We start from the raw sequence: 27,838 nt of genomic DNA, 5'->3' as shown, positions 1-27,838 counted from the left end.
AATCATCTGCTCTGGACCCTGAGTTGAGCTGTGAAATAGATGGTCGCTCTATTATGCTGCAGCCCCTTTCCCCCAGGGTCTCGCCCACTGCGTGATGAAAAGGACCCTTTACACACACAGGGTAAGAAAAGCCACCAGGCAGGGGACAGGTTTGCTTAGATACAGAATGTGAGGAAAGCGCCATGGGCAGGAGATGGGTGTTGCATTTTCTTTTACTGTTGGTGACTGGTCAGCTTACGGGAGTCCATGGGGAGCTGATTCCAGATGGGGGGACTGTAAGGCAGAGGGGGAATCCAGGAGAGGGAGAAAGGTTCGGGCTGGTGGGAGCCCCAGGTTTCATTGCAAAGGGGCACTGACCTGAGGATTTGGGTGATGAGAATAAATATCAAGGAGGAGAAAAAGGGGGTCATCAGAGGTGACAGAAAACATAGGGGGGTTAAGTGAGATGGCAAAAAAGAGCTGAAGCAGCTGGACTCCAAAGATGGGCAGTGAAAATGGCTAGAGGGATTGGTACGATTAGACCTGTTTCCAGGGGAGTCACATGAGAGGGAATGCGCAAAATAACAACTAGTCCAAAGAAAGTGAATCCCATTCACACTTTTGTGTGACAGGAGAATGAGGGGACCCCCCAATGAAACTGAAAGGGAATAAAAGGACATTTTTATACAGTGCATAATTAACCTGTGGAACTCACTGCCACATGATATGCTAGAGGCAGAGAGGAAGTTTGGTCTTGTGGCAGTTGAAGGTACAGGACCCCACCAGATGCACCCTCCCAATTTGACAGCAAACTATTGATAACTCCACTTTGAGTCCAATCTTTCAACCAGTTGTGCACCCAGCTTGTAGTGATTTCATCTAGATCACTTTTCCCTTTGCTTTCTTAGGAGCCAGATCCTCCACAAAGTGCCTGGAGAATTCCCCCGGGGCCGTGGGAGAGTCGTGTCAGAACAGGGGCCAGAACTCAGGACTCCCTGTCTACTATCCTGCTGGCCAATCCGGTGCCGCGGTCTCCCCCGTCACCCCCCAGGATCCCAGCTTGGTGCCACAGGGCGAGTTGTTTAGCAGAAAGCTCTCCAGGGCAGGGAACCTGCTTCGACTTTTGACTGCTACTGTAATATACAAATTGAACAGTAGTAAAGGCCGATAGATATAAGCTGCCTCTAAAATACTTCAGCTTGGCTTTAGTCTTGGAAACAGCACTTTGCAAACAACCTCTTTCCTGCATTTAACTGTCCAGCTTGTAAAGAGCCCCACATACAGCACGTGCTCCCGGGATGCTGTCCCGCCCCAGCCGCGGGGCCAGAAGGGAGCCCCCGGACGCGTGGAAAGCTCCATGGCCTATCCTACTGAGCAGTGCTGGGAGGAGGACACAGACCATTCCCAGGCGTCTGTTCTCTGTATCTCCGGAGCTGGGGACTGCCCTCTGGCTCCACGGGGACGGTTACCGACCTAAACTCAGCGAGGGGTAATTACTGCAGAGCGATACCGCCATGGCCTCGGCCATGTCTACGTTACAACATGATGTCTCCCTAACTTACGTGGCACACAGGCCCTGCAGTTATTACATCGCTTGTGCCTGTGCACACATTGCTCCTTGTGTCGGCGGGTGTGTCCCCAGCGGGAGCGCACGTATCAATTGTATTCTCAGTGTGGGGCGTTGTGGGCGGCTCCCGGAGGCCAGCAACAGTCGGTGTAAGCAATGCCGTGTCTACACGGACACTGAGTCCACATTCTTATATCGAGCATGTCTCTACGCCACTTGGGGTGTGTGTGTGTGTGTGTGTGTGACTGAATCGCGTCTCTACGCCGCTTGGGGTGTGTGTGTGTGACTGAATCGCGTCTCCACGCCACTGGGGGGGTGTGTGTGTGACTGAATCGCGTCTCTACGCCGCTTGGGGGGGTGGGGCAGGACTGAATCGTGTCTCTACGCTGCTTGGGGGGTGCGTGTGTGTGTGACTGAATCATGTCTCTACGCCGCTCAGGGTGTGTGTGTGTGTATGTGTGTGTGTGTGTGACTGAATCGCGTCTCCACACCACTCGGGGGGGGGGGGACTGAATCGCGTCTCCACGCCACTCGGGGTGTGTGTGTGTGTGACTGAATCGTGTCTCTACGCCACTTGGGGTGTGTGTGTGTGTGACTGAATCATGTCTCTACACCGCTCGGGGTGTGTGTGTGTGTGTGTGTGAGAGACTGAATCGCGTCTCCATGCCACTCGGGGTGTGTGTGTGTGTGTGTGACTGAATCGCGTCTCCACGCCGCTCGGGGTGTGTGTGTGTGTGTGTGTGTGTGTGTGTGACTGAATCGCATCTCCACGCCGCTCGGGGGGGTGGGGCAGGACTGAATCGTGTCTCCACGCCACTCGGGGTGTGTGTGTGTGTGTGTGTGACTGAATCGCGTCTCCACGCCACTCGGGGTGTGTGTGTGTGTGACTGAATCGCGTCTCCACGCCGCTCGGGGTGTGTGTGTGTGTGTGTGTGTGTGACTGAATCGCATCTCCACGCCGCTCGGGGGGGTGGGGCAGGACTGAATCGTGTCTCTACACCACTCGGGGTGTGTGTGTGACTGAATCGTGTCTCCACGCCGCTCGGGGTGTGTGTGTGTGTGTGTGACTGAATCGCGTCTCCATGCCGCTCGGGGTGTGTGTGTGTGTGTGTGTGTGTGACTGAATCGTGTCTCCACGCCGCTCGGGGTGTGTGTGTGTGTGTGTGACTGAATCGCGTCTCCACGCCGCTCGGGGGGTGTGTGTGACTGAATCGTGTCTCTACACCACTCGGGGGGGGAGGGAGGGGCGTGTGACTGAATCGCGACTGAATGTGGAAACCTGTCCAACCCTCAGCTCCTTTCACACAAGCTGTCAAACTGCTTCCACATAACAGCTTGCTCCAGGACCTCCTTGGGCTGCAGAGAACCAGAGACCAAGAGCTAAAATGCTCTAGATTGCCTTAAAAATCCCTTCCATCCATCCAGAAAACTGTCTGCATTCCCCTTACCCCAGCCGCCACAGTGCCCTGTGCTAGTGACGAGACAGTGTGAGTAAAAGAAGGGGATTTGGGACAGTTTGGGCCATTTCTCTGCCTCAGTGAATATTCAGAAGAGTAAGTGCTTCAAAGCCAGCTGACCTGGAATGATGACTCACGGGTGTGTTAAGTGCATTTTTGCTGCTGGAAGAAGTTATTCTGGTGGCTTGGTTGTGAATCGAATGTTTCCTAACAGTGGAGTTTTCCTTTGTTACCAGCGTCTGAAGTAACGTCCGGATCTCGCTCTCTCTCTCTCTAATATCGCAGAAGTTCTGCCTGTGAACAACATCAAGAAAGAGAAGCAACGTGAGGACCATGTGGAGAAGGCAGAAGCCCAGGGGATGCTCCCAGAAAAGGGGACTATTTTCCAGTGTTCTGGCAGAAGAAGGAATTGCACAAACCAGTGTAAAGTGACAGGGAAAGAGAAGACGCCTGTGGGAGCCAGGCAGGTGGAGGAGGGCACTGGGGACTGAGGTGTCTGTAAGGGCACCGGGAAGGGGACAAGAGAATGGATGTTCAGTGCCCCCGCCGGGCCAGGGGCACTGCTTACGAAGTGTCCCTCAGCTGGGTGCATCCTGCCCCTGGACCTCTGAGCGACCTCATCTTGGCAGCTCTGGTTTAGCTGGTGGTCGTCCCTCAACATCCACCAATGGACCCACACCAGCGAGAAGCCGTACAAATGCAGCAGGTGTGGGAAGAGCTTCAGCCAGAAGCCCGGCCTGGCACGGCACCAGCGGAACCACACTGGGGAGCGGCCCCAGCTGTGTGCCGAGTGCGGGAAGGGCTTCGCCCAGAAGCAGCACCTCCTCAAGCACCAGAAAACCCGCACCCCCAAGAGGAGGCACGCCTGCCCGAGTGCCAGTGGAGCTTCCCCCGCCCCATAGTGCTTGCGGTGCACCGGCAGTCCCATGCCAGGGACAGGCGGTTCAAGGAGACTGGAACATGGGTCCCACTGCGAGACAAGGTGCTGGTGTGGGCTGAGGGCAGCAGTGGCTTTGGCTGGCAGCTGCCCCTTATGAGGCCACCCAAAGCCCAGCCCAGGCGGTGGCAGTTCCTCTGCCGTGAGTGCGGGAAGAGCTTCACCTGGGGGTCGGCTCTGAACATCCACAGCAGATCCACACCAGGGAGCGGCCCCCCCCGTGTGCTGAGTGCGGGAAGCGCTTCCCCCAGAAGCAGCACCTCCTCCTGTACCAGTGCAGGCACTGGGGGGACGGGGCCTGCTGGGGTCCCTGGGCGGGCAGAGCTCAAAAGCCGGGGCGCGCTGCGGCTGCACCGGCGCAGGCATGTGGGGGAAGGGCTGCCGGTGGGCGTGCGAACACAGCCAGAGCCTGGCTCGCACACCGCGTCTCCTTGTCCCTCCGCAGAGTGTGCCGGGACACAGGCCCTTCCCCCGCAGTGACGTGGGCTGGGTGTGGGCTGGCAGCCGGCTCTCCTGGCCCAACAGCACTCGGTGGGACAGATCGGCCTGAACGGGCCCCAGCTGGCCCAGGCTGGGGAGTGGCGCTTCGCCGTGGGCCAGTTCCCGCAGAACGTCCAGTGGGAGCCACATCCCCTGGCCTTCCAGAAGCCTCCTGCGGGGCACAGACCCTTCCCCGGGCGGCGGCAGTTCATCTGCAGAGAGTGTGGGAAGAGCTTCAGCTGGTGGTCGGCCCTCACCATCCACCAGCGCATCCACACCGGGGAGCAGCCCCACCCGTGCCCTGAGTGCGGGAAGCGCTTCCGCCAGAATCCCAACCTGGTCCGGCACCAGCAGATCCACACCGGGGACTGGCCCCTCCTGTGCGGGGAGTGCAGGAAGCGCTTCTGCCAGAATCCCAACCTGGTCCGGCACCAGCGCATCCACACCGGGGAGCAGCCCCACCCGTGCCCTGAGTGCGGGAAGCGCTTCCGCCAGAATCCCAACCTGGTCCGGCACCAGCAGATCCACACCGGGGAGTGGCCCCTCCTGTGCGGGGAGTGCGGGAAGCGCTTCTGCCAGAATCCCAACCTGGTCCGGCACCAGCGCATCCACACTGGGGAGCAGCCCCACCCGTGCCCTGAGTGCGGGAAGCGCTTCCGCCAGAATCCCAACCTGGTCCAGCACCAGCGGAACCACACAGGGGAGCAGCCCCACCCGTGCCCTGAGTGTGGGAAGCGCTTCCGCCAGAATCCCAACCTGGTCTGGCACCAGCGCATCCACACCGGGGAGCAGCCCCACCCGTGCCCTGAGTGCGGGAAGCGCTTCTGCCAGAATCCCAACCTGGTCCGGCACCAGCGCATCCACACCGGGGAGCAGCCCCACCCGTGCCCTGAGTGTGGGAAGCGCTTCCGCCAGAATCCCAACCTGGTCCGGCACCAGCGGATCCACACCGGGGAGCAGCCCCACCCGTGCCCTGAGTGCGGGAAGCGCTTCCGCCAGAATCCCAACCTGACACAGCACCAGCGGAACCACACAGGGGAGCGGCCCCACCGGTGTGGGGAGTGCGGGAAGGGCTTCGCCCAGAAACTCAGCCTGGTCCGGCACCAGCAGAACCACATGGGGGGAGCGGCCTCACCGGTGTGGGGAGTGCGGGAAGGGCTTCGCTCAGAAACCCAACTTGGTCCGGCACCAGCAGAACCACACAGGGAAGCGGCCCCACCGGTGTGGGGAGTGCGGGAAGGGCTTCGCCCAGAAACTCAGCCTGGTCCGGCACCAACAGAACCACATGGGGGGAGCGGCCTCACCGGTGTGGGGAGTGCGGGAAGGGCTTCGCTCAGAAACCCAACTTGGTCCGGCACCAGCAGAACCACACAGGGAAGCGGCCCCACCGGTGTGGGGAGTGCGGGAAGGGCTTCGCCCAGAAACCCAACTTGGTCTGGCACCAGCAGAACCACATGGGGGAGCGGCCCCACCGCTGTGGGGAGTGCGGGAAAGGCTTCGCCCAAAAGCAGCACCTCCTGAAACACCAGAGTATCCACGAAGGGGACAGAGACCCCAGAGCATGCAGGCTGTGAAACAGGGCCCCTGTAGGCTGGAGGGGAGCTAAGCAAGGGCGTGGGAGAGAGATTGCAATGGGAGCACATCTGTCTAACACCAGTGAGCTGAACTCTGCCTCCTGCCACACCTGGGCACCCCCCGTGAAATCAGTCTGTGACCCCTGAGACTTCACACGTAGGACACCATAGACTGGGAGCTGCGTTTCTAGTGTACCCTGCCCGCCAGGGGGAGTTTGGGCGTGCAAGGATTGCCAGGCTGGCCATTCCACAGGACGTACCACACGGGGGGGGCGGGGGAGGCACTGCTGTCACGCCTTCCCTTGGTCACTACTTGGTAGGGACACACAATAGACGCTACACTGTATGGGACACGGTGTACGAGATGCTCTGGAGCCGCAGGCCACAGTGGTTAGATCTCCTCCCTCATCATGTGAGCCTGGGCTGTTGCATACGCTTTGCACAAAAGGACCAAGCGGTGACACGGCAGTCATATTTCTAAGTTCTGCCACCACGCCCTCACCTGCCGCTCCAAAACCATGTCACTCCAAAGGCTTGAAAATATCCAGCAGATGGGATTGTGCCTTACTTTCCACCACATCCTGAGCCTCTGCCCTTGGCTTCCAGGCACGACCCAGCCGAGTGACTCCCCCAGTAAATAAGTATGTGGTTGTTCTTTATACTCCCTAGTACGGACGCTGCATCAAGACACTGTTGAGGGGGCCAAAGGCTTGAGAGTAACAGTAGCCAAAACCCTGTGGGACTGTAGTGTTCCCTGTCTGACTGTCTGACCATCTTCCCTCGCACCCGCTGGCTTTAGGACAGAGCCGTGCCTACAGTCAGAGCATTAAAGTGAAACTGAACTGCCGTTAGCAGCCCCCCGCGCTGAGCCAGCATTAAGGCTGACGTGTCGGCCTTACCCCGCCCCTGGACGTGGCTGCTTCTGGGGCTTGGTCTTGAGCTGTTAGACCATAAACTGGAGTCACTGACACCTTGTGTGCCTGTCTCACGCCTACTTTGTTCATCATTTGTACTATGATAGTAACTGGAGACAGGGCCTCCTTGTGCTGGGCAAACCGATGGGTCCTGCCCTGAAGAGCTTAAATCTAAGGCCTGGTCTGCACGAGGGAATGAGGCCAGTGTAACTGCATTGCTCAGGGGGGTGAAAATCCCCCCACCCCGTACAGTGCAATTAAACAGAGCTAACACCCAGTGCATGTTACCTACTGTGGGACCCCCCAGACTGGTGTGCTACGGTGCGAGTGCATGCTGGGAGGGCGGGGGGGCTCACTGACCCATCGGCAGGGCAAATGGCCTCGGACTGAGCAGGGAGTTACATTGCCTGTTTTTTGCCATCAGAATTAACCATCCCGTCTGGCCCTTCCCAGTCAATAAGGCAGCATGGTAGGATACTGCTGGGTGAGATAGTTACACTGGTGCGGAGTGGGGGGTCTCCAATCATGGGAACTGACTGCCTGGGGCAGTGGTAAATTCATCCTTCCTATAAGTATTTAACTAGAACCTGGATGCTGGTCTACAAGAGAAATGCTTCATGCAGTCACAGCAGTGTCACTTACCTGGGAACACAGGACTTGCCAGAGTGGGTCAGACCCCAGATCCTTCCAGGCTAGTGCCTGTCTGTGGCACTGGCCAGCTCCGAACATTTCAGGGGAAGGCGTAAGATCCCATCAGCAGTAGATGTGGAATAATCTTCCCCTCCAAACACATCCCATCCAGATCCCTAAGAGTTGGCGATTGGCTGAAGCCCTGAAGCACGAGGGTTAATATCCACCTCCATGGCAAGGTGCTCAGGGGAACAGCCCGTGACCTGTGTGATGCCCACAGCTTGGCTAGAGACTCACAAGGATCTCTTCTGGCCTCAACATCTGTGAGGTTATCAATTGGTTGCACAGGGGTTCAATTGGTAGAAAACTCTCCGGACAAGAATCCCAAACTGCCGTCCCTCGAAGCCGCCAGTCTCTGATCTCCACCATAGCATCTCCTGCTCGCAAACAGGCAGTTCACAGAGTACGAATATTTAGCAATTGTACACGATGGGCCCAGCCTGTTCTCTCAAGGGGCTCTCAGCTCCCAGTGATGTCAATGGGTGAAGGCTCTATTCCTCCAAGAGCTATTGGACTTGAAAAGGTTCAGAAAAGGGCAACAAAAATGATTTGGGGTATGGAACGGGTGCTGTATGAGGAGAGATTAATAAGACTGGGACTATTCAGCTTGGAAAAGAGATGACTAAGGAGGATATGAGAAAGTCTATAAAATCATGACTGGTGTGGAGAAAGAAGCGTTGTTTACTCCTCCTCATAACACAAGTACTAGGGGTCACCAAATGAAATTAATAGGCAGCAGGTTTAAAACTTCTGCACACAACGTACAGTCAACCCATGGAACTCTTTGCTGGGGGATGTATGAAGGCCAAGATTATAACAGGGCTTAAAAAAGAACCAGATAAGTTCATGGAGGACAGGTCCATCAATGGCTATTAGCCAGGCGGGGCAGCGATGGTGTCCCTGGCCTCTGTTTGGTAGAAGCTGGGAATGGGCCACAGGGGATGGATCACTTGATGATTCCCTGTTCTGTTCAGTCCCTCTGGGGCACCTGATATTGGCCACTGTCAGAAGACAGGACACTGCACTAGATGGACCTTTGGTCTGACCCAGTGTGGCTGTTTTTCTGAATTTATGAAATTGTTACATGGTGAAACAGAAATGCAGCTTTACACCCCTCCCCTGAGAAGTCCAAAGCTTACTACAAAAGCATCATATTAATACTCTTTGCTGCACCTGGCTTTATAATGAGACAATTCTGTTTTGAGGGTGAGATGTGACTCTGGGGGGGGGCATTGTGTCATCTTGGTGGTGGTGGTTTATTTTAAGTGTGTATGTTTTTGTTATTATCAATATTTTAACCTCTTGGAGCAAGTAGAAGGAAGGGAGAAAGAAACCTCAGAGAAATCCAAACCCTTACTGGAATCTGACAAGATGTGCTAGTATTTAAAGATCTGTGGGGTTTTGTTTTCTTAATGGCTGGAAACCAGGTTGTCATAAACAGATAGTAAGAGTTAATAGAACAGAAGTACTTCATCTCTCTTTTGCCTGTAAAGGGTTAACAAGTTCAGTGAGTTTGGCTGTCACCTGACCAGAGGACCGATCAGAGGACAGAATACTTTCAAATCTTGAGGGAGGGAAGTTTGTGTGTGTGCTGTTAGTGTTCGGTTGTTGTTCTCTCTGGGGGCTCAGAGGAACCAGACATGCAACCAGGTTTCTCTCCAATCTCTCCGACACAAGCTCTTATATGTCCAGAATAGTGAGTACTAGGTAGATAAGGCGAGTTAGGCTTATGTTTGTTTTCTTTATTTGCAAATGTGTATTTGGCTGGAAGGAGTTCAAATGTGTATTTTGCTGAAAGGATTTTAATTTGTACTTGTATACTTAGGCTGGGAGGATATTCCCAGTGTCTATAGCTGAAAGACCCTGTACCTATTCCATCTTAAAATTTACAAAGATAATTTGTACTGTTTTTCTTTCTTTAATTAAAAGCTTTTCTTGTTTAAGAACCTGATTGTTTTTTTTATTCTGGTGAGACCCCAGGGGACGGGGTCTGGATTCACCAGGGAATTGGTGGGGAGTAAGGAGGGAAGAGGGAGAGAGAGGCTGATTTCTCTCTGTGCCAGGATTACCTTCTCTCAGGGAGAGTCTGGGAGGGGGAAAGAGAAGGAGGGGGGAAGGTGAATTGTCCTCTCTGTTTTAAGATTCAAGGAGTTTGAATCACACAGTGATCTTCCAGGGTAACCCAGGGAGGGGAAGCCTGGGAGAGGCAACGGTGAGGGAAAGGGTTTACTTTCCTTGTGTTAAGATCCAGAGGGTCTGGGTCTTGGGGGTCCCCGGGCAAGGTTTTGGGGGGACCAGAGTGTACCAGGCACTGGAATTCCTGGTTGGTGGCAGCGCTACAGGTTCTAAGCTGGTAATTGAGCGTAGAGGAATTCATGCTGGTACCCCATCTTTTGGACGCTAAGGTTCAGAGTGGGGAATTATACCATGACACAGGTGCAATAGTGAGAATTATGCACGTGGATGGTGGGAGAGAGACATTTTGTCTCTATGGCAATTAACATTTTCAGATACTTTTACACTCTTGAGATGCTAAAGTGATCATGGTAATGACGGCTTTGCTGGTTGTCGCACAGTGTCTAACGTACTCTGTATCATGGGCGTTAACTGGTCATTATTCTTCTCTGAGGGGGAGGTCTCCATACGTGCTCCCGTATCACCCCCCGCCCAGGTGCAAGCAAATGGTTGGAATTCTGCCCCAGGTCTATGCAGGGGTGGCAGGTTTGTAGAAATTTTGCTGGTGCCCAGAACCCACCCCGCCGCCAAACTCCGTTCCCCACCTGCCTAAGGCTCTGGGAGGGAGTTTGGGTGGGGGAGGCGGTCTGGGGTGCAGGCTCTGGGATGGAGTTTGGAGATAGGAGGGGGTGCAGGGGTCAGTACTGTGGGGCTGATGAGGGGTTTGGGGTGGGGGAGGGGCTCAGGGCTAGGGCAGAGGGTTGGGATGTGGGGTGGGGCTGGGGATAAGGGGTTCATGATGCAGGAGGGGGCTCAGGGCTGGAGCAGAGGATTAGGTGCAGTGCAAGGTGATGAGGGCTCTGGCTGGGGCTGAGAATTAGGGTGTGGGGGGATGAAGGCTTTGGCTGGGGATGAGGGGTTCATGATGCAGGAGGCAGCTCAGGGCTGGGGCAGAGGATTAGGGTGTGGGGGTGAGGGCTTTGGCTGGGGATGAGGGGTTCATGATGCAGGAGGGGGCTCAGGGCTAGGGCAGAGGATTAGGGTGTGGGGGGTGAGGGCTTTGGCTGGGGATGAGGGGTTCATAATGCAGGAGGGGCTCAGGGCTGGGGCAGAGGATTAGGGTGTGGGGGTGAGGGCTTTGGCTGGGGATGAGGGGTTCATAATGCAGGAGGGGCTCAGGGCTGGGGCAGAGGATCAGGGTGGGGGGATGAGGGGTTCATGATGCAGGAGGGGGCTCAGGGCTGGGGCAGAGGATTAGGGTGCGGGGGGTGAGGGCTTTGGCTGGGGATGAGGGGTTCATAATGCAGGAGGGGCTCAGGGCTGGGGCAGAGGATTAGGGTGGGGGGGATGAGGGGTTCATGATGCAGGAGGGGGCTCAGGGCTGGGGCAGAGGATTAGGGTGTGGGGGTGAGGGCTTTGGCTGTGGATGAGGGGTTCATGAGGCAGGAGGGGGCTCAGGGCTGGGGCAGAGGATTAGGGTGTGGGGGGTGAGGGCTTCAGCTGGGGATGAGGGGTTCATAATGCAGGAGGGGCTCAGGGCTGGGGCAGAGGATTAGGGTGTGGGGGGATGAAGGCTTTGGCTGGGGATGAGGGGTTCATGATGCAGGAGGCAGCTCAGGGCTGGGGCAGAGGATTAGGGTGTGGGGGGATGAAGGCTTTGGCTGGGGATGAGGGGTTCATAATGCAGGAGGGGGTCAGGGCTGGGGCAGAGGATTAGGGTGGGGGGGATGAGGGGTTCATGATGCAGGAGGGGGCTCAGGGCTGGGGCAGAGGATTAGGGTGGGGGGGCTGAGGGTTCTGGCTGGGGTTGAGGGGTTTGGGACGTTGGAGAGGCTCAGGGCTGGGGTAGAAGGGCAGAATAAGGGCTGCCTGCCCTGCCATTATTGTTTGGGGGGCACTAGGACCATGTGGCACCAGTTGATGCTGGGAGCCGGCAAAGCAGAGTCAGGGTGAGCTGCAGGCTCCAGGGCCAGGGACGTGCACGGGGCCAGCAAGGGGTGTGGGGGGGATACTCGGGGGAGGTGCACGGGGGTGGCAGGTGGGGCCGGGGGAGAGACTCAGCCCCAAACATTGGTGGAGCTGGGCCCCCTGGCCCTGAATATTGCTGGAGCCCAGGCACCACGAGTGTATATAACTCGTCACCCCTGGGTCTATGCCCGTAAGGGGAGCTGAGCATCAAAGCCCAACACAAGAAGGGGTTCCGGGGGAGAATCTTGCCCTGAGTTTTCCCCTTCCAAAGTTAGCACCTCCACGATCTGCCGTAGCTGCTCGTCGGGGAGCTGATCCAATGCCTACTGAAGCCAGTGGAAGTCGTGGTAGCAACAGTGGGAGTGCTAGTGTAGACAAGGCGCACGCGCTGGCATCACCACATTGCCTTACCTTGCTCAGAGCAGGTCATGATGGCAGAGTGGTTCAGATGTTGGTAGAAAACTCTCCAGACAAGAATCCCAAACTGCCACCCCTCAAAGCCACCTGTCTCTGATCTCCAGCACAGCGTCTCCTGCTCGCAAACAGGCAGTTCGCAGAGTACGAATATTTAGCAATTGTACACGATGTGGCCAGGGCCTGCTCTCAGCTCCCAGGGACGTCACCAGGCAAAAGCTCTCAGCACCTTATGGTACTCGGCCCTCAGCGCTGTGCTGACGTGTGATTCATTGTGCGGTATTTTAATCTCAGCATGGAAACACATTGGTTTGTACAGAGACTTTTACTTATAAACTGAAAACACAGATGAGACTGTAGCTGTGTATGCTGCTAGGCAGGCAGGCAGGCCGGCCGGCAGCAATTCCGGGCCCCAGGGCAGACCAGTCAATGGGCCCCCACGCACACAAGCTGGGCCTGCATGGACGTGGTCCGCCTGACATTCGGGCAGTGCTGCCCCTGTGCTGGCTGGTGTCTAGCGAGCTGCCGGCTGCGATGCTGGGTGCGCTCTTCCGGCACGGCCAGGGCTGCCACATGCCCACCTGGTAGGGTCACCAATTTCTAATTGCACAAACCCAAATACACTTGCCCCGCCCCCTCCATGAGGCCACGCCCCGCCCCACTCACTCCATCCACCCTCTGTCGCTCGCTCTCCCCCAGCCTTGCTCACTTCCACGAGGCTGGGGGAGAGTTTGGGTGTGGGAGGGGGTGAGGGGTCGGGCTCTAGGCGGGGGCAGAATGTTGGGGTGCAGGAGGGGGTTTGGGGTCTGGGACGGAGTTTGGGTGCGGGGTGTGGGCTGGGGCAGGGGTGTGGGGTGCAGGAGGGGGTGCAGGGCCTGAGAGGGAGTTTGGGTGTGGGAGGGGGTGAGGGGTCAGGCTCTAGGCTGGGGCAGAATGTTGGGGTGCAGGAGGGGGTGTGGGCTCTGGGAGGAAGTTCAGGTGCAGGGTATGGGCTCTAGGCTGGGGTGAAGGAGGGGGTGCAGGGCCTGAGAGGGAGTTTGGATGTGGAGGGGGGAGGGGTCGGGCTCTGGGAATTTGGGTGCGGGAGGGGGTGAGGGGTCTAGCTCTGGGAGGGAGTTTGGGTGTGGGAGGGGGTGAGGGGTCGGGCTCTAGGCTGGGGCAGAATGTTGGGGTGCAGGAGGGGGTGCGGGCTCTGGGAGGGAGTTCAGGTGCAGGGTATGGGCTCTAGGCTGGGGTGTAGGAGGGGGTCAGCACTTACCTTTGGCAGTTCCTGAAAGCGACCGGTACACCCCTCTTGCAGCGGCTCCTAGGCAGGGGGCCCAGGGGGTCTCCACACGCTGCTGCCCACAGGCCCTGCCCCTGCAGCTCCCACTGGTCACAATTTCTGGCCAATGGGAGTTGCAGAGTCAGCGCTCAGGGTGGGGGCAGTGCGCGGCGACCCCCCTAGGGGCCGTAGGGCCATTCCTTAACCCCACTGCATTTTAAATTGCCCGGGCCCCTGGACAATTGCCCCCTTTGCCTCCCCCCTCGTCAGCGGGCCTGCTGCTATGGGACTTTACCAGAATCTGACTGTGGCCAGGTAGTTGGGCCCTGTCGAAACAGAAGTGGGGGTGGGGCATTTAACACTGATTTGTCCTCAGTGGGGTCCAGATCAAACTCGCACCATTTACAATGAGCAGCAAATTCCAGCCCTGATGCTGCAGGCTCCGCGTGGTACATGAACCACTGAGTGAAGGTCTTCGGTGACTGTTACAACAGGTAGGAACAGAAGGGGATTTCCTGCCTTTTCACTCGGTGCCGCCTTTACAAACCAAGGCAGGTATTTGCTGAGCTCACGGATGTGCTACAGAGCAGCAGCCGTGTTAGTCTGTAGCTGCAAAAAGAACAGGGGCACTTCACCTTCCCAGTAACTTTCCCCATGTCTATTCCATTGCACAAGGTTAAACTCGTATTCTTTATTTACTGCGGTGTGGGTGTGCGTGTGCCTACCAAACCTGCTCCTTGCCAGCAGGGACGGAAGAAAGCAATAGAATCATAGGGCTGCGAGGGACCTCGAGAGGTGGCCTTGTCCAGCCCCCTGCACTCAAGGCAGGGCTAAGTATTACCCAGACCATCCCTGACAGGGGTTTGTACAAGCTGCTCTTAAAACCCTCCAACAGTGGCAATGGGGGGTTGGTTTTACTTGGAGGGATTCAGACACTACAGCGATGGAGGGAGAGATACAGGCCCTGAGGCGCTGGACAGCTCAGACTCGGGCCCCTAGATTGCCTGGGAGAGGTAAGTGCAGTAACATCAGTCATATCATCACTGTCACGACAACGGACCTGTACTTTATGGAGGACACTGAATGCGACTTCAGAGATTCTCTGCTTCTGTGGATGAACAAGTCGTTGTGTTGTATGTTAGGCACCAAAGTCTCTGCCAGCCCCTGTTGCAGAGGCTGTAGTATTAGTGGGCAGATCTTAAATCTCGTAGATTATTTCCTAGAGCCCCTAACACCCTCCCCCATCATGCTATAAAAACTCCAGGGCCCAGCAAGGTGGAGGGGAGGCTCAGAGCTCCAGACACTGGACTGGTGGGGTGAGCTCAGGGCTTCTGCCCTTTGGCGAGGTGATGGGCTCTGGGATTCAGCCGCACCAGAGGTGCGGGATGGGGGTGCACAGAGGCTCAGGGCTTCAGTTCCACATAGTGGGCAGGGGCTGCACCCCACAGGGTAGTGCTGGGGCTCGGAAATATTTCCCAGAGCTCGGCTCCGGACGAATGTAAGCCCTGTTAGTGTATCATGGCTAGACTGTGTGAGCGTGTCTGATACTCAGCACGCTCGGTTTGGCAGCTAGATCTAACCCAGGCAGTAACAGCCCTTGGTCCCTGTGGGGAAGCAGACGGTGCCTGGATTCTCATGGTACACCCGGTTCTGAATCCCCTCGAGCGGCTCTCCCCTGCAGATATGTGAGCCGAACGAGCAAAGATCTGCACAGACATTCCCCCTGTCTGAATGGAAAGCCCCTGGCCATTGAAATACACTCCAATGTTTCCAGGAGCAGTTCAAGAAGGAGAAATGATGGTTCTGTTCAAAACTCCTTACCACCACGGCTTCCTGCCAACTCGCCTTCAATGTCCTCTGCCACCCTGCGGATATGGGGTGCAGGGGGAGCGGCAGACAAAGGAGATAACAGGGTATCATGGTTATTCCTTTACTCCTCTTCTTTTGAAACCATTCCACACGCTGTATACTGTGTCCCCCCATTTCTCACATGTTCATAGGTTACTGTACAACTGAGTGCAGTCTTTGTGGTTTGTTCATTCCTGCGATAATCCCATTTGAGATTTACATTTAAACATCAACAGCAGCTTTTCACACATTCATTACAGGTCTGTCTTTGCTCTCCTGGTTCAGATCTGCAGAGTAGACTGGAGCAGGACCTAGTAGTGAAGCTTCTATTCCTCTCCGCAGATTCCCGTGAATGTCTGTGTGGACTGTCTTGTGACTTTTAAAAATCCAGTTGTGATGGATGTTCTTTCATCCAGGATACAAAGGGACGTGTTTCCCGGGGGACTCATTAACTGTGCTTGCAAATATTGGGAGCATGTGGTGTTTATGTGCACTCCAAACATGCTTTTGTGCATGCAGTTGCTCATCTTGCATAGGCTGATGCACTTTTGGGGGCACAGACAGATGCACTCAACTTCTGCATGTGCAACTAAGGCAACTTGCTGCAATTTTGAGCCAAAGTATGTTCTTTGTGTGAGGCCACTAATTAACCTTAGAGAGGAGACGAACCTTCGGCTGGTCCCTGGGGTGCTCTAATGTTTATCTGCAGATGTCAGCCTGATAAATAGACATGAATTCTGCTCTGTGCGTGTTTGTTGGCGGAAACAGGAGCTGGATGGTTAGACTGGACCTGCTCCTGCCTACTGGGTCCAGGCATGTGGCCCTGCTGTGGAGCAGTAGTGAAGCTTCTCTCACATCCAGAACTGTCTGGATTCTGAGTGGTTATTTTACAAAAAGCTGCTTCTTTGCACCTTCCTCGCTCAGCTCTGTGGGGCAGGCGTCTAGCGTTGCTCTTCTTTCACAGCTGGTAAATGTATATGGTCTCCTCCTTCAGGGGATCCCCGAGTGAAATAGGACTTCCAACCGAGACCGAAATCTGGCTCCCCATGGAGATGGCCCCTATGTTGAGCCTGCGCGTGTGCGGCTTTACCGCGGCGTGCACTCTCTGGTGCCTGATGAGGTGTGTTTTCTTGCTGAAGCGCTTCCCGCAGAGGTCGCAGGGGAAGGGCCTCTCCCCGGTGTGGATCCTGTAGTGCGTGATGAGGTGCGTCCTCTGGTTGAAGCTCTTGCCGCACGCGGTGCACACGTAAGGCCTCTCTCCTGTGTGGATCCTCAGGTGTCGCTTCAGGTCCTGCTTGTGGCTGAATCTCTTGTCGCATTCCGTGCAGGCGTAGGGCCTGCTGCCCAGGTGGGTCTTCTGGTGGGTGATGAGGATGGACTTCTGGCTAAAGGCCTTGCCGCACTGGGCACAGGGGAAAGGCCGCTCTCCGGTGTGGATGCGTTGGTGGGTGTTCAGGTGGGTTTTCTGGCTGAAGGTCTTCCCGCACTCGGTGCAGATAAACGGCTTCTTCCCCGCGTGGATCTTCTGGTGGGTGATGAGGTTCTTCTTCCAGATGAAGCTCTTCTCGCATTCGGTGCAGGCGTAGAGGGTCACGTCCCCCGAGTGGATCAGCTGGTGGGTGAGGAGGTTCTTCTTGCAGCTGAAGCCTTTCTCGCACTGGGTGCAGCTGAAGGGCCGCTCCCCGGTGTGGATTTGCTGGTGCCTCATCAGGTGGGTTTTCTTGCTGAACCCTTTCCCGCATTCGCTGCACAGGAATGGCCTCTCGCCTGTGTGGATCCTGAAGTGGGTAACAAGGTGAGTCTTCTGGCTGAAGCTCTTCCCGCATTCGCTGCAGGCAAAGGGTCTCTCTCCGGTGTGGATCCGGTGGTGCCTTATGAGGTCCTGCTTGTGGCCGAAGCTCCTCTGGCATACGGTGCAGGTGTAGGATCGCCTCTCGAGGTGAGTCTTCTGGTGCAAGTTGAGCATGGACTTCTGGCAGAAGCTCCTGTCGCAGTGAGGGCAGTTGTACAGTCTCTTCTCCTCATGGGTCTTCTGGTGCGTAATGAGGTATTTCTTCCAGCTGAAGCTCTTCCCACACTTGGCGCAGCTAAAGGGCCGCTCCCCCGTGTGGATACGCTGGTGGGTGATAAGATTCTTCTTCCAACCGAAGTTTTTCCCACACTCGGTGCACGTGAATGGCCGTTCCCCTGTGTGGATCTGCTGGTGCCTGGCAAGATCTTGCTTGTGGCTGAAGTTCTTCTGGCACACAGAGCAGGGAAACGGCCGAGTTCCCAAGTGAGTCCTCTGGTGCCGCATCAGGTGGGTTTTCTTCCTGAAGTCTTTCCCGCACTCGGTGCATGGAAACGGCCTCTCGCCCGTGTGGATTCGGAAGTGCGTTATAAGGTGCGTTTTCTGGACGAAGCTTCTCCCGCATTCGGTGCACTGATAGGGTCTCTCTCCCGTGTGGATACGGTAGTGCCGTATCAGGTCTTGTTTGTGATTGAAGCCCTTCTTGCATTCCGTGCAGATGTACGGCCTCACTCCCATGTGGGTTTTCTCATGAGTCATGAGAAGGGACATCGGCCCAAAGCCGCTGCCACAACCAGTCCACTTAAATGGAGCCTCCAGTGGGAGCTTTCCCTGGTGTGGTTCCAGGCCAACCTGATCCGCAAAGTTGTCTTCGTATTCTAGGCACACGTAAGGCATTTCTCTCTTCAGGTGTTCTTGGAAAAGTGCAAAATTCTTCATGTTGCCAAAGCTGGATTGTTCAGCCTCTAGAGTGCTCCTCAGCTGCCTTTGTGATTTGCATGGGATCCTGCAGACACTCCCCCAGTCTGAATTCATGGTCACATTCTGTTGGCGAGTTTCTGATGATTGGTCCAGTACCTCCAGTTTTATAGTGGAGGTTTCATGGGTTGCTTCAGTGGGGCTCACCGGCTGCCTTCCTGATTTGCAAGAGATCCTGAAGATGCTGTCCCAATCTGAAGGCTCAAGAACAGTGTCTTTGGACTGTTCAGGTGAGTCTAATTTCACAGAAAGGTTCTCATTCTCTGCTCCGGTGGGGCTCATCTGCTGCCTTTCTGGTTTGCACTGGATCCCGTAGATGTCTGAAGATGTGGAAAGATCTTCCTCAGACTTTTCTGATGAGGACTCACTTGGCTCTAATTTTATAGTTACCTTCTCATGCCTGGCTCCTGCATGGTACATCTGTTGCCTTTGCGGTTTGCACTGGATCTCGTAGGCGTTTCTCCAGTCTGGAGTCAAGGAGAGATTCTCTACTGATCTCTCTGGTAAGGGGTCAGGTGGTTCTGATTTTATAGTAAAGTTCTCATCATCTACAACACAGAGACAAGAGTTAAGAACATTATTGCAAGGGAAGGTAAAACTTGTAATATCAACGCTTTCTGATTTCCAGTGTAATCCCATGAAGGTGTGTCTCACAGCAGCACTGGTTATAGGCCCCTTGTACCACCTCCATGTTTACAGATACAAGGTTTGGAACTTTTGTAAGAAGTCATCATGCATACAAGATGTTGCCTCCATGTTAGGATCTCAAAGCATTTTACGGGCATTATCTAGTCCCCAACACCCATGCTGTGAGATAGGCAGGTAAGCCGTACTGGTATCATACCCATTTTACAGAGTAGCTCACTGAGGCACAGTGAGATCAAGAGGTCACACAATAGGTTAGGGACAGAAAGCTGGAAACACAACTCAGGGGACCTTTCTCCCACTGTACATGCTGCTTCCATCCTTTCCATGATTTATGAGAATTTGCTGGTTACAGATAAAATTACTCACATGATCATCTTTATTATTTTAATCCTAGGTGGCATGTATGAAATATAGATTAAAAAAATGCTGTCAGGTCATATCAGTTTGCAATGAGCCCAAGGGTCATACCACTGTTTACTTATGAAGATTAAGATGAGGGTCACATACAGCAGAACGTCAGCGTTACGCACCCCTCGAGAATGCAGGTTGTTCATAACTGAAATGTTCCTAACTCTGAACAGAACGTTAGGGTGGTTCTTTCAAAAGTTTACAACTGAACATTGACTTAATGCAGCCTTGAAACTTTACTGTGCAGAACAAAAACGCTGCTTTTAACCATCTTAATTTAAATAAAACCAGCACAGAAACAGTTTTCTTATCTTATCAAATCTGTTCTTTTAAACTTTCTCTTTATTTTTTTAGTAGTTTACGTTTAACACATGACTGTACTACCTTTGGTGGGGTTTTATTTATGTTTCTGCTGCTGCCTGATCGTGTACTTCCAGTTCCAAATGCGGCGTGTGGTTGACCGGTCAGTTCGTAACTGGTGTTGGTACCTCTGAGATTCTATTGTATTGTAAAAATTATTCTAAATTCCAAAAATTTTCACAGAAAAGATTGAGTTGGAAAATCCATACCAGAAAGTGTGATCTTAATCATGTGCTATTCATGATTTTTTATTTGCTATTCTCCCAGTCAGGATGTACACACAATATCATGTGTCTTAATTTGCCCAACCACACGCAGTGCTGGCTCCAGGCACCTGCTCAGCAAGTAGGTGCTTGGGGGGGCCAAGGGGAAGAGGCGACACGTCCGGCTCTTTGGTGGCGGGTCCCTCTCGGAGGGAAGGACCTGCCACCGAAGTGCCACTGAAGAAAGCGGCGTGGTGGAGCTGCCGCCAATTGCGATCGTGGCTTTTTTTTTTTTTTTTTTATATTTTTTGGCCACTTGGGGTGGCAAAAACCTGGAGCCGGCCCTGACCACACAGCACTATAAGAAGCACTAATAATGAATAGAAATCATCAAAACAGTTTGCAAAGAGCCAACAGCCTGAAAATGACAGGCCCCCACTGCCCAGAGAATAACGAACCATCTGAAGAAACGGAGGATGGATTTGAGAGCGAGATTAACCAACGAGGTGCTAAATTTGTAGCAAAAAAATTCAACAAGCTCTAGGTGAACAAAGTCTTTGAATGGCATTTGAGAGCCCAGCCCAGCAAGATGTGACAACTAAGAGGTAAAAACAGCTTGGAAGAGAAACCCTGTAACCTGAAGAGCTTATGGAATGTTGGGTTCATTCCTTTTCTGCCCCATCTGCATCCGCCAAGACAGAACCAGAGAAGCAGCCCTCAAAGCTTCATGTTTAAATGCAGCTCCTCCCTAGGAAGCTGTGAGCCCATTTCCGCTGGCCAGGGCCGGCTGGGCCTACACCTGAGTGTTTCTGGAGTAGGTCTGATCCCTCACCTGTGAGGCAGCTTTGCCGAGTCCCCTTTTCCTCTGCGTCGCGCCATTCCCTGGGACGTGGCAGCTCCTCCTCTTGCTCACTCTGCGGCGGGAGGTGATGTTTCGTAACAGAATGACCTGCTGAGAGCACAAGGCAGACCCAGTTAGTTTCCTTTAGCATCTCCCAGGATTCAGAGTCTTCTGTGGACCCTTGACAAGGTCCCCTCATCCTAGTGAATGTGCCCCCTGGCAAGGGGAAAACTCCTCTCCGAGGGAGGGTCTTGCTTCTGCAAACCCCACTCTTCCTACTCCCTCCCAAGGGTAGGTTTCCCTGCTCCACTGCCCTCAGGAGGGTCCCCGCTTTGGCTGTGTCCCCCCCATCCCACTGAGGGAGCAGCTCCCTACTTGGCCTGATTCCCTTCTCCCCCAGGGACTCTCATCTTGGCAGGGGCCTCCCTCCAGCTGGGGCTACCCTCCTGGGACACAGAGACCGGGCCTACAGAGCCTCTCCAGCCCGCACAGCTCTCCCACCACGGAGAGCCGGCCTAGCGGGCTGCCCCCCCCTCACTTGGATTGGACACAGAGATACAGCCCTCTGCGTAGCATAGGGGTATCCGTCACGCTGCCCCGCATCCTTCAGGGCTGGTACCCCAGACAGCCAGTGCAATGACAACCGCTTGGGAGACAGTGCCCTAAATCGGAGGAAAACCAGGAGTCTGGGTGGGCGCTGTCTGCTGCTCCCGGGCCTCCCCACCCCTCTCAGCAGGAAGAGAAGTGGGTGAGATGGTGCCATCTCCTTCCAGGCCTCACGTGGCAATGGGACTCAGCCCGGAGGGGGCGTCTCACCTGGACTGCGGCAGCCCGGGGCCTACTTGCCATCAGTCAGGCCTAGCTGGCAACGTGGTCCATAGTGTGGGAATACAGTGGCCCCACAAAGGGGGACTGGCCGTCGCTGGGCAACATGCCTGCCAGGAGACTGGTGTGGATGTGGCCTGGGACAGTGGTGCACAGATGCCACTGTGTGAGTGGGCTTCAGGGTCTCTTTCCCGTACCTAATGGCACCCCTATTGTAAAACGCACCATCGCAGTGAATGCTCGTCAGCAACCCTCACACATCTCATGAGAGAGGCCAAGGAGTGAGCGGGCGAAGGAGACGCGACTCCCCTCTCACCTTTAGGGCCCAGACTGAGAAAAAAGGGGTGAATTTAAATTGTGCTAGTCCCTCTAGGGTTAGCCCCAGCCAGGGAACCTGGCTTTTAGAGTGAGAAACTGCATCTTTGTTAGGTCCTAAGTGGGGTGTCTAAGGGGCTCACCTAACAATGACCTGCTCTAAACTGGTGCAGATGGGTAAGGGTGGTGGTGGGGATCTGGCATTGCTGCAGTCCAGGCTGTACCTGCTCTGAGGATAAACAGGGGCTTTTAAGTCCCTCGTATTGTCCCCCTCATGGTACATTGCCCTGTAGGATCTCACATCACCACCCACCCCTCTGCCCCACTGTTACGTAGAATGTTCTACTTCTGGATTCCACTGAGAATTGTCCCAGTCGCAGCGTGTATGGACTAAGGGACAGTCACCCCTGACGTCAGTGATCATAACACTGCTGGTGTGACAGATGCTGGGCACAGGGCTGGCTGGGCCTATACCCTCTGTCATGCCAGCTCCCATTTAGGGGAATACATTAGAGCTGGCTGGAGATAACCTGGCCTACCTGGGGAAGCAGAGAGAACTGCCGCCTGATTAACCTGGGGCTGTATAAAAGCCTCGGAGAAGGAAGGGAAAAGTCAGGGAACGGAAGCAGGGAGGTAAGGATTCCCTCCTGCCCGCAGATGGTGAAAGGCCAACTGTACACAGTGAAACGGCAGGGAACAAGCCTGCAAATAAACGGCACCGCTGGTTACTAACCTCAGGGTCTCTGAGTGACTTTGTGGACCAGCAGAGGCAGGCGCCAAGGGGGCCCTGCCGCACTCTGCTACACCTGGCATCAGTGGAGCTGTGCCTGCCTACGCCAGCTCTGAAGTTAAGCACTAGGCGTGCAAGGGTTTTATCTTGCAAACAACTTACTCCAGGGAGCAGTGCTTACTGCCATGAGTCAGCCCACTGCTTTCAAGGGAGTAAGCACCATGCCTGGTCCGAAACGTCGGAAAGCTCACAACCCTGGATTTGATATGTGGAAAAATAACAGGTAGGAAGCCCCCAGCACTCGGGCTGGGAGGGGGAGTCCAGGCAGCAGCCCATTGCTCTCCTCTGCCTCTTGCTCCCAGACTGCTGAGGACTCCTTGCGCACTGTCCCCGCTGCTGTCCTGCCCTGGCCTACACGCCTGACCGGCCCCAGCACCATGTATTTCATACCCTCCGGAGCCGGCAGGAGCTAGAGGCTCTGAGCAGGGGGAGGAGGCATACGGTGCCTGGTCTACTCCTGCACTGCGCTGCCGTGGGCTTCTCCGGAGACTTAGCCAGTCAGGTCCTGCCCCGACCTCGGGTGAGCTGCCGGCTCTGCTTGGTGAGTTACCTTTGCCCCAGTTTGGCGGGAGTTTGGGGGTGGGCTGTTATGTGACTCCCGTGGAGAAGGGGGTGCAGCAAAAGGGAGGGTACCTCCGCTCTACAGCAATGCAGAGGAATATTTAAGAGAATATTTGTTCGGGTGGACGGTGGTGAGTCTCTTGGCTGCCCCAAGAGAGCGAGCACTGGAATGAATGAATGCATGGAATGACTAGGCATTTCTATTGCACCTGTCACCTAGAGCGATGATGATTTGCAGAAACAAAGTTGTGAAACAAACCAACTCGGAGGGCTTTTTTCAGAAACATGTATTGAGGAGGGATAGGCCACAAGCCAGCAGTTAAGAACATAAGAACGGCCATACTGGGTCAGACCAATGGTCCCTCTAGCCCAGTGTCCTGTCTTCTGACAATGGCTCCCCAGAACTTCAAAGAACTGTAAAGAACAGGACAGCTGGAGTGATCCACCCATCTTCTGGCAAACAGGCTAGCGACACTTCAGAGCATGGTTTTGCATCCAGGCCCAACCTGGCTAATAGCCATTGATGGACCTTGACAAAGCCCTGGCTGGGATGATTTAGTTGGGGCTCGGTCCTGCTTTGAGAAGGGGGTGGGACTAGATGACCTACTGAGGTCCCTTCCAACCGTGATATTCTGTGATTCTATGACCTGTCCTCCATGAACTTATCTAGTTCTTTTTTTAACCTAGTTATACTTTTGGCTTCACAACATCCGCTGGCAATGAGTTCCACAGGTTAATTTTGCATCATGTGAAAAAGTACTTCTTGGTTGTATTAAATGTGCTGCCTATTAATTTTATTGGGTGGTCCCTGGTTTTTGTAGTGTGGAAAGGGTAAATAACACTTTTCCACACCAGTCATGATTTTATAGACCTCTACCATATCCCCACGAGTCGTCTCTTTTCTAAAATGACAGCCCTAATCTTCTTAGTCTCTCCTCATAGGAAAGCTGTTCCATTCCTCTGATCATCTTTGCTGCCCTTCTCTGAACTTTTTCCAGTTCCCCTGTATCCCTTCTGAGATGGGGCGACCACAGTATAGCACAGTGGTCCCCAACCTTTTTCATCTGGCCGGACGACGAGACACCGAGGACAGTGGCTGGCAGACAAGCATCCGCCGAGAAGGAGTGGCATTTCGGCGGCGACGCCTCTGGATGACGCTGCTTCTCGGTGGCATTTCGGCGGATGCTTGTCCACCCGCCAGTACGTGGGCGCACCGCATTGGGGACCACTGGTATAGCGGGTGTGGGCGCACCAGGGACTTACATAATGGTATGTGAAATGTTCTGCCTTATTTTCTGTTCCTTCTCGAATAGTCCCTAACAATCTGCTAGCCTTTTAGACCATTGCGGCACATTAAGCTGAACTATCTATGGTGATTCTAAGATCTCTCTAAGTGGTAACAGCTAATTGAGAACCATAATTATAAATGTGTAGTCGGGATTATCTTTTCCCAGTGTGTTACTTTGCACCTGTCAAGGTTGAATTTCATCTGCCATGTTGTTGCCCCGTCACCCAGCTTTGTGAGGCCCCTTTGTAGCTCTTCGCAGTCTGCTTTGAACGTCACTGTCTTGACTCATTTTGTATTATCTGCAAACTTTGCCATTTCACTGTTTACCCCCATTTCCAGATGAGTGGGTCAGAGCTGAGGCATGTTACTGCCTTGTTTCCATTCACGGAGCACGATTCTGCTCTCACTTAAACCACGTTTACAGTGGTGAATCTCCGTGGACCTCACTGGAGTTACTCCAGAATTACATTAGCGTAACTGAGCTCAGAATCAGGCTCACGCCTTCACCATGATGGAGAAAGGCCAGATGTTTAAAGGTATCCAGATGCCTAAAGATGCAGGTAGGTACCTAGTGGGATTTCACAATCACCCACGAGCTTAACTCCCATTGAAATCAAACCCTTAAAAATGTGGTACAACCTGATAAACTGAAGTCATCCCAGACATGCCCAGAATCAGGCTATCTGTAAAGCAAAGGCAAAATGATTGTTGATTTTTACCCATTGAGATCAGAAGCTCATAGTTCTCTCTCATGACGTCCCGGTAAAGCTCTCTCTGCCATTCTTCCAAAATCTCCCACTCCTCCGGAGAGAAATAGACACTGACATCCTCAAACGTTACCAGCCTCTGAAACGCAAACAGCAACCCGCTCAGTCCCTCCTGGAACAGGAAGGGCTAATGGTATTGATGTGAGGTTACAAGCTGCTCTCTGTGTGTGCGTGTGGGTGCGTGGTTAACAGCGTGTTAAGTGGGAAGCAGGTGAACAAATTCCGGGAACCTGAGGGTTTGTAATGGAATTGTGAGACTGCTCGGTTCTGGAACCCTTGTTTGGCACTTACCTTCCTGAAAACTGCAGTTTGTCCTTCAACTAGCTACAGGCATATGCCTTGTCTTGTGGGTGCAAAGACAGCGCTGGTTATCTCCAATGCATGGCATTGCCTTGCTGAGGAATAGTTTGTCTGCAGGGATCGTTACTTTGAGCTCCTCCAAAGGACAGGCCCAGCCTTTGCAGAGCAGTAACACATTTAGGTGCCCATAACCATAGGTTATTTTTCTAATTCTCTTCCCAAGTACAATAGCTATTAATGCTGCAGAACCTACGAGCCAAACCCCTTTGAAAGTGGAGGGGCTGGATACGGATTCCCAGCTGCAAAGCCCACCCTATGATTTTGATTCTAGGCTGGATTCTAAACCTGGCAGGGTCTTATTTTCCTTTTCTGGCTAAGATGAAGAGGAAACCCATTCTCATGTGATTTTGGCCTCATGTGGCATAAGCCTTGTGAGAGCAGCTGCTTTGGGGATGAAATCTCACAAGAACAGCTGGGCTCTGTGCTGCTGAATAGAAACCCCTACTCCTGGTTCAGCCTCTAACCTGCGCTCCACTCTAAGGGCAGGTCTTTACTACCTGCCGGAACGGCGGTGATCCATCTATCGGGGGCTGATTTATTGCTTCTAGTGTAGATGCGATAAAATCAATCCCCGATCACGGTCATCTTTGACTTTGGAACTCCAGCTCGCAAGAGGCAGAGGTGGAGTCCATGGGGAAACGACAGCGGTCGACTCACCGCCGTTCTCACGGCCTGGTAAATCGTCCTAAGATGCGCCGACTTCAGTTACGCTATTTGTTATTCATGTAGCTGAAGTTGTGTATCTTAGGTCGACCCCCGCACAAGTGTAGACCTGGGCTAAGACTAATCTAGATGATCCCCTTCCATGCTCCATCTCTAAAACGAGTGCCCCATCTCTTCAGCCCGAGTGCATTTCTCAACCATCCCAGGCCACATTTTCAAATGCCACATGCACCTACCGACAGCTACAAAACCTCCCAGGCTCTATAGAGAGAGGCAGAGCTGCAGGACAGACCCCTCAGATGTGACAGCTCGGCACCGCTTTACTGTGTAGGGCAGATAGGGGCAGCTCAAAAGTGTATATTCCCTGCTCCTAGGCAGCACTGGTCTCAAAGCTCTGCTCCAGCAATTATTTGGGGGCCGTTCTCTGGCCTGTGTTGCACAGGAGGTCAGATGAGATGATTTCAATGAACGTCCCACATGGCATTGGAATCTATGACGTTATAGTGGAGCCCCAGCACAGAGAGACTTTTTACCCTTTCGTTAGACGCTGCTCCAGTAGAACAAACTCCAAGCCTCCACCCGTGTATTTAGAAACCTGCAGGCTGCAGCTTGGGTGACCAGATGTCCCAATTTTATAGGGACAGTCCCTATATTCAGGGCTTTCCCTTCTACACCCCCCATCCCTGGCCCAATTTTTCCACTTGCTGTCTGGTCACCCTAGCTGCAGCCTAACTGGTCGGCTCAGGCTGAGTATCAAGACACAGAGACACATTCTGCTCTTGGTGTAAATCTGGAGCCACTGCACTTAATTCAGTGGAGCTGCTCTGGATTTACACCAGTCTCACTGAGATCCCAGTCTGCTTCATGACAGATTCTTCGGTGTATTTATAATTGATCTGCAGACACGATGTTCAGGGTGCATGACCTACCTGAGCGGAGATCGCCTCGGCCATCCCCCTCTGGTGCTGGAACGCACCGGGTGTAGACGGGCTTTCTTGGCTGGAACTCAGCGGATAACGAGGACTCCTATTCCCCCGCTGGGTTTTCTCTCTTAATGGCCGCAGCGCAGGGGGACTCTGGGCTGAGCTGAGCAGTCACCAGGGCAGGCAGGGAGAGAGCAGAGAAGAGGAACGGGGCAGATCCGCAGGCAGGGCTCTTAGGTCGGTTTAAGCAAAGCCTGACACGCTAAGGATGCTGAGGAACAGGGCAGCTCCCCACGCAGGTCACATGTGCTGCTGTGTTAGCCCCCAGAGTGAAGGTTCCCCCCCCCCACCGAGCTGCAGAAGGCCCCTGGGAGCTGTAGTCCTTGCCCGGAAGGTACTGGAGCTGCCTGGGATCACAGCACAGATTGGTTTGAACCTTACCCGGGAGGGAGAACTACACTTCCCATCAGCCCACGGAGCCGGCCTGCAAACCCTTTGTTTGCTGCCGGGCTGCTGTGGCAAACCTGCCCAGGCTTGCAGGGCCAGCAAAGCCCCGCCTCTCTGCATGCCAAACCAGTCTCTTCACGTTCCCGGATAAGTAACCAGAGAACAGGGCTCTGATCTAGGGTGACCAGACAGCAGGTGTGAACAATCGGGACACGGTGGGGGGTAATAGGGCGCCTATCGAAGAAAATAGCCCCGAATATCAGGACTGTTCCTATAAAATTGGGACATCTGGTCACTCTAGTCTGAACCTCCAGCCTTCAATGGAACCGCTTGAATGAGTAGAGTCCTCTGATGTCTAGCATTAGTGCAGTGGTCCCCAACACAGTGCTCGTGGGTGCCATGGCA

General features: G+C 54.3%; 1 protein-coding gene and 1 pseudogene across 1 annotated transcript; one reads left to right on the top strand and one right to left on the bottom strand.

Moving 5' to 3' along the window:
* The window catches only part of LOC115639678, a 42,224-nt pseudogene that overhangs the window by 7,179 nt on the left and 7,207 nt on the right, over nt 1–27,838 (top strand).
* Nucleotides 14,298–27,557, bottom strand: LOC115639681 (oocyte zinc finger protein XlCOF6-like). The gene is made up of 4 exons (XM_030542624.1): nt 26,993–27,557; nt 24,993–25,119; nt 20,486–20,605; nt 14,298–18,582 (listed from the first exon to the last, which is right to left on the bottom strand). The coding sequence occupies exons 1-4, from the start codon at nt 27,014–27,016 to the stop codon at nt 16,226–16,228; spliced, it is 2,628 nt and encodes an 875-aa protein (XP_030398484.1). The 5' UTR covers nt 27,017–27,557; the 3' UTR covers nt 14,298–16,225.

The sequence above is a fragment of the Gopherus evgoodei genome, unplaced genomic scaffold, assembly GCF_007399415.2.
Source record: "Gopherus evgoodei ecotype Sinaloan lineage unplaced genomic scaffold, rGopEvg1_v1.p scaffold_103_arrow_ctg1, whole genome shotgun sequence".
NCBI classification, from domain to species: Eukaryota; Metazoa; Chordata; order Testudines; family Testudinidae; genus Gopherus; species Gopherus evgoodei.
Note: the sequence above shows the minus strand (reverse complement) of the source record. Positions and strands in the feature narration are given on the sequence as shown.

Coding starts and splice junctions, on each gene's coding strand:
- LOC115639681 (XM_030542624.1), bottom strand. CDS start 27,016: ATGGCCGAGGCGATCTCCGCTCAG. Junction 20,606..24,992: donor TGAGCTTCTGATCTCAATGG/GTAAAAATCAAC, acceptor TTGTGCTCTCAG/CAGGTCATTCTGTTACGAAA. Junction 18,583..20,485: donor TCGGCAAAGCTGCCTCACAG/GTGAGGGATCAG, acceptor TCTGTGTTGTAG/ATGATGAGAACTTTACTATA.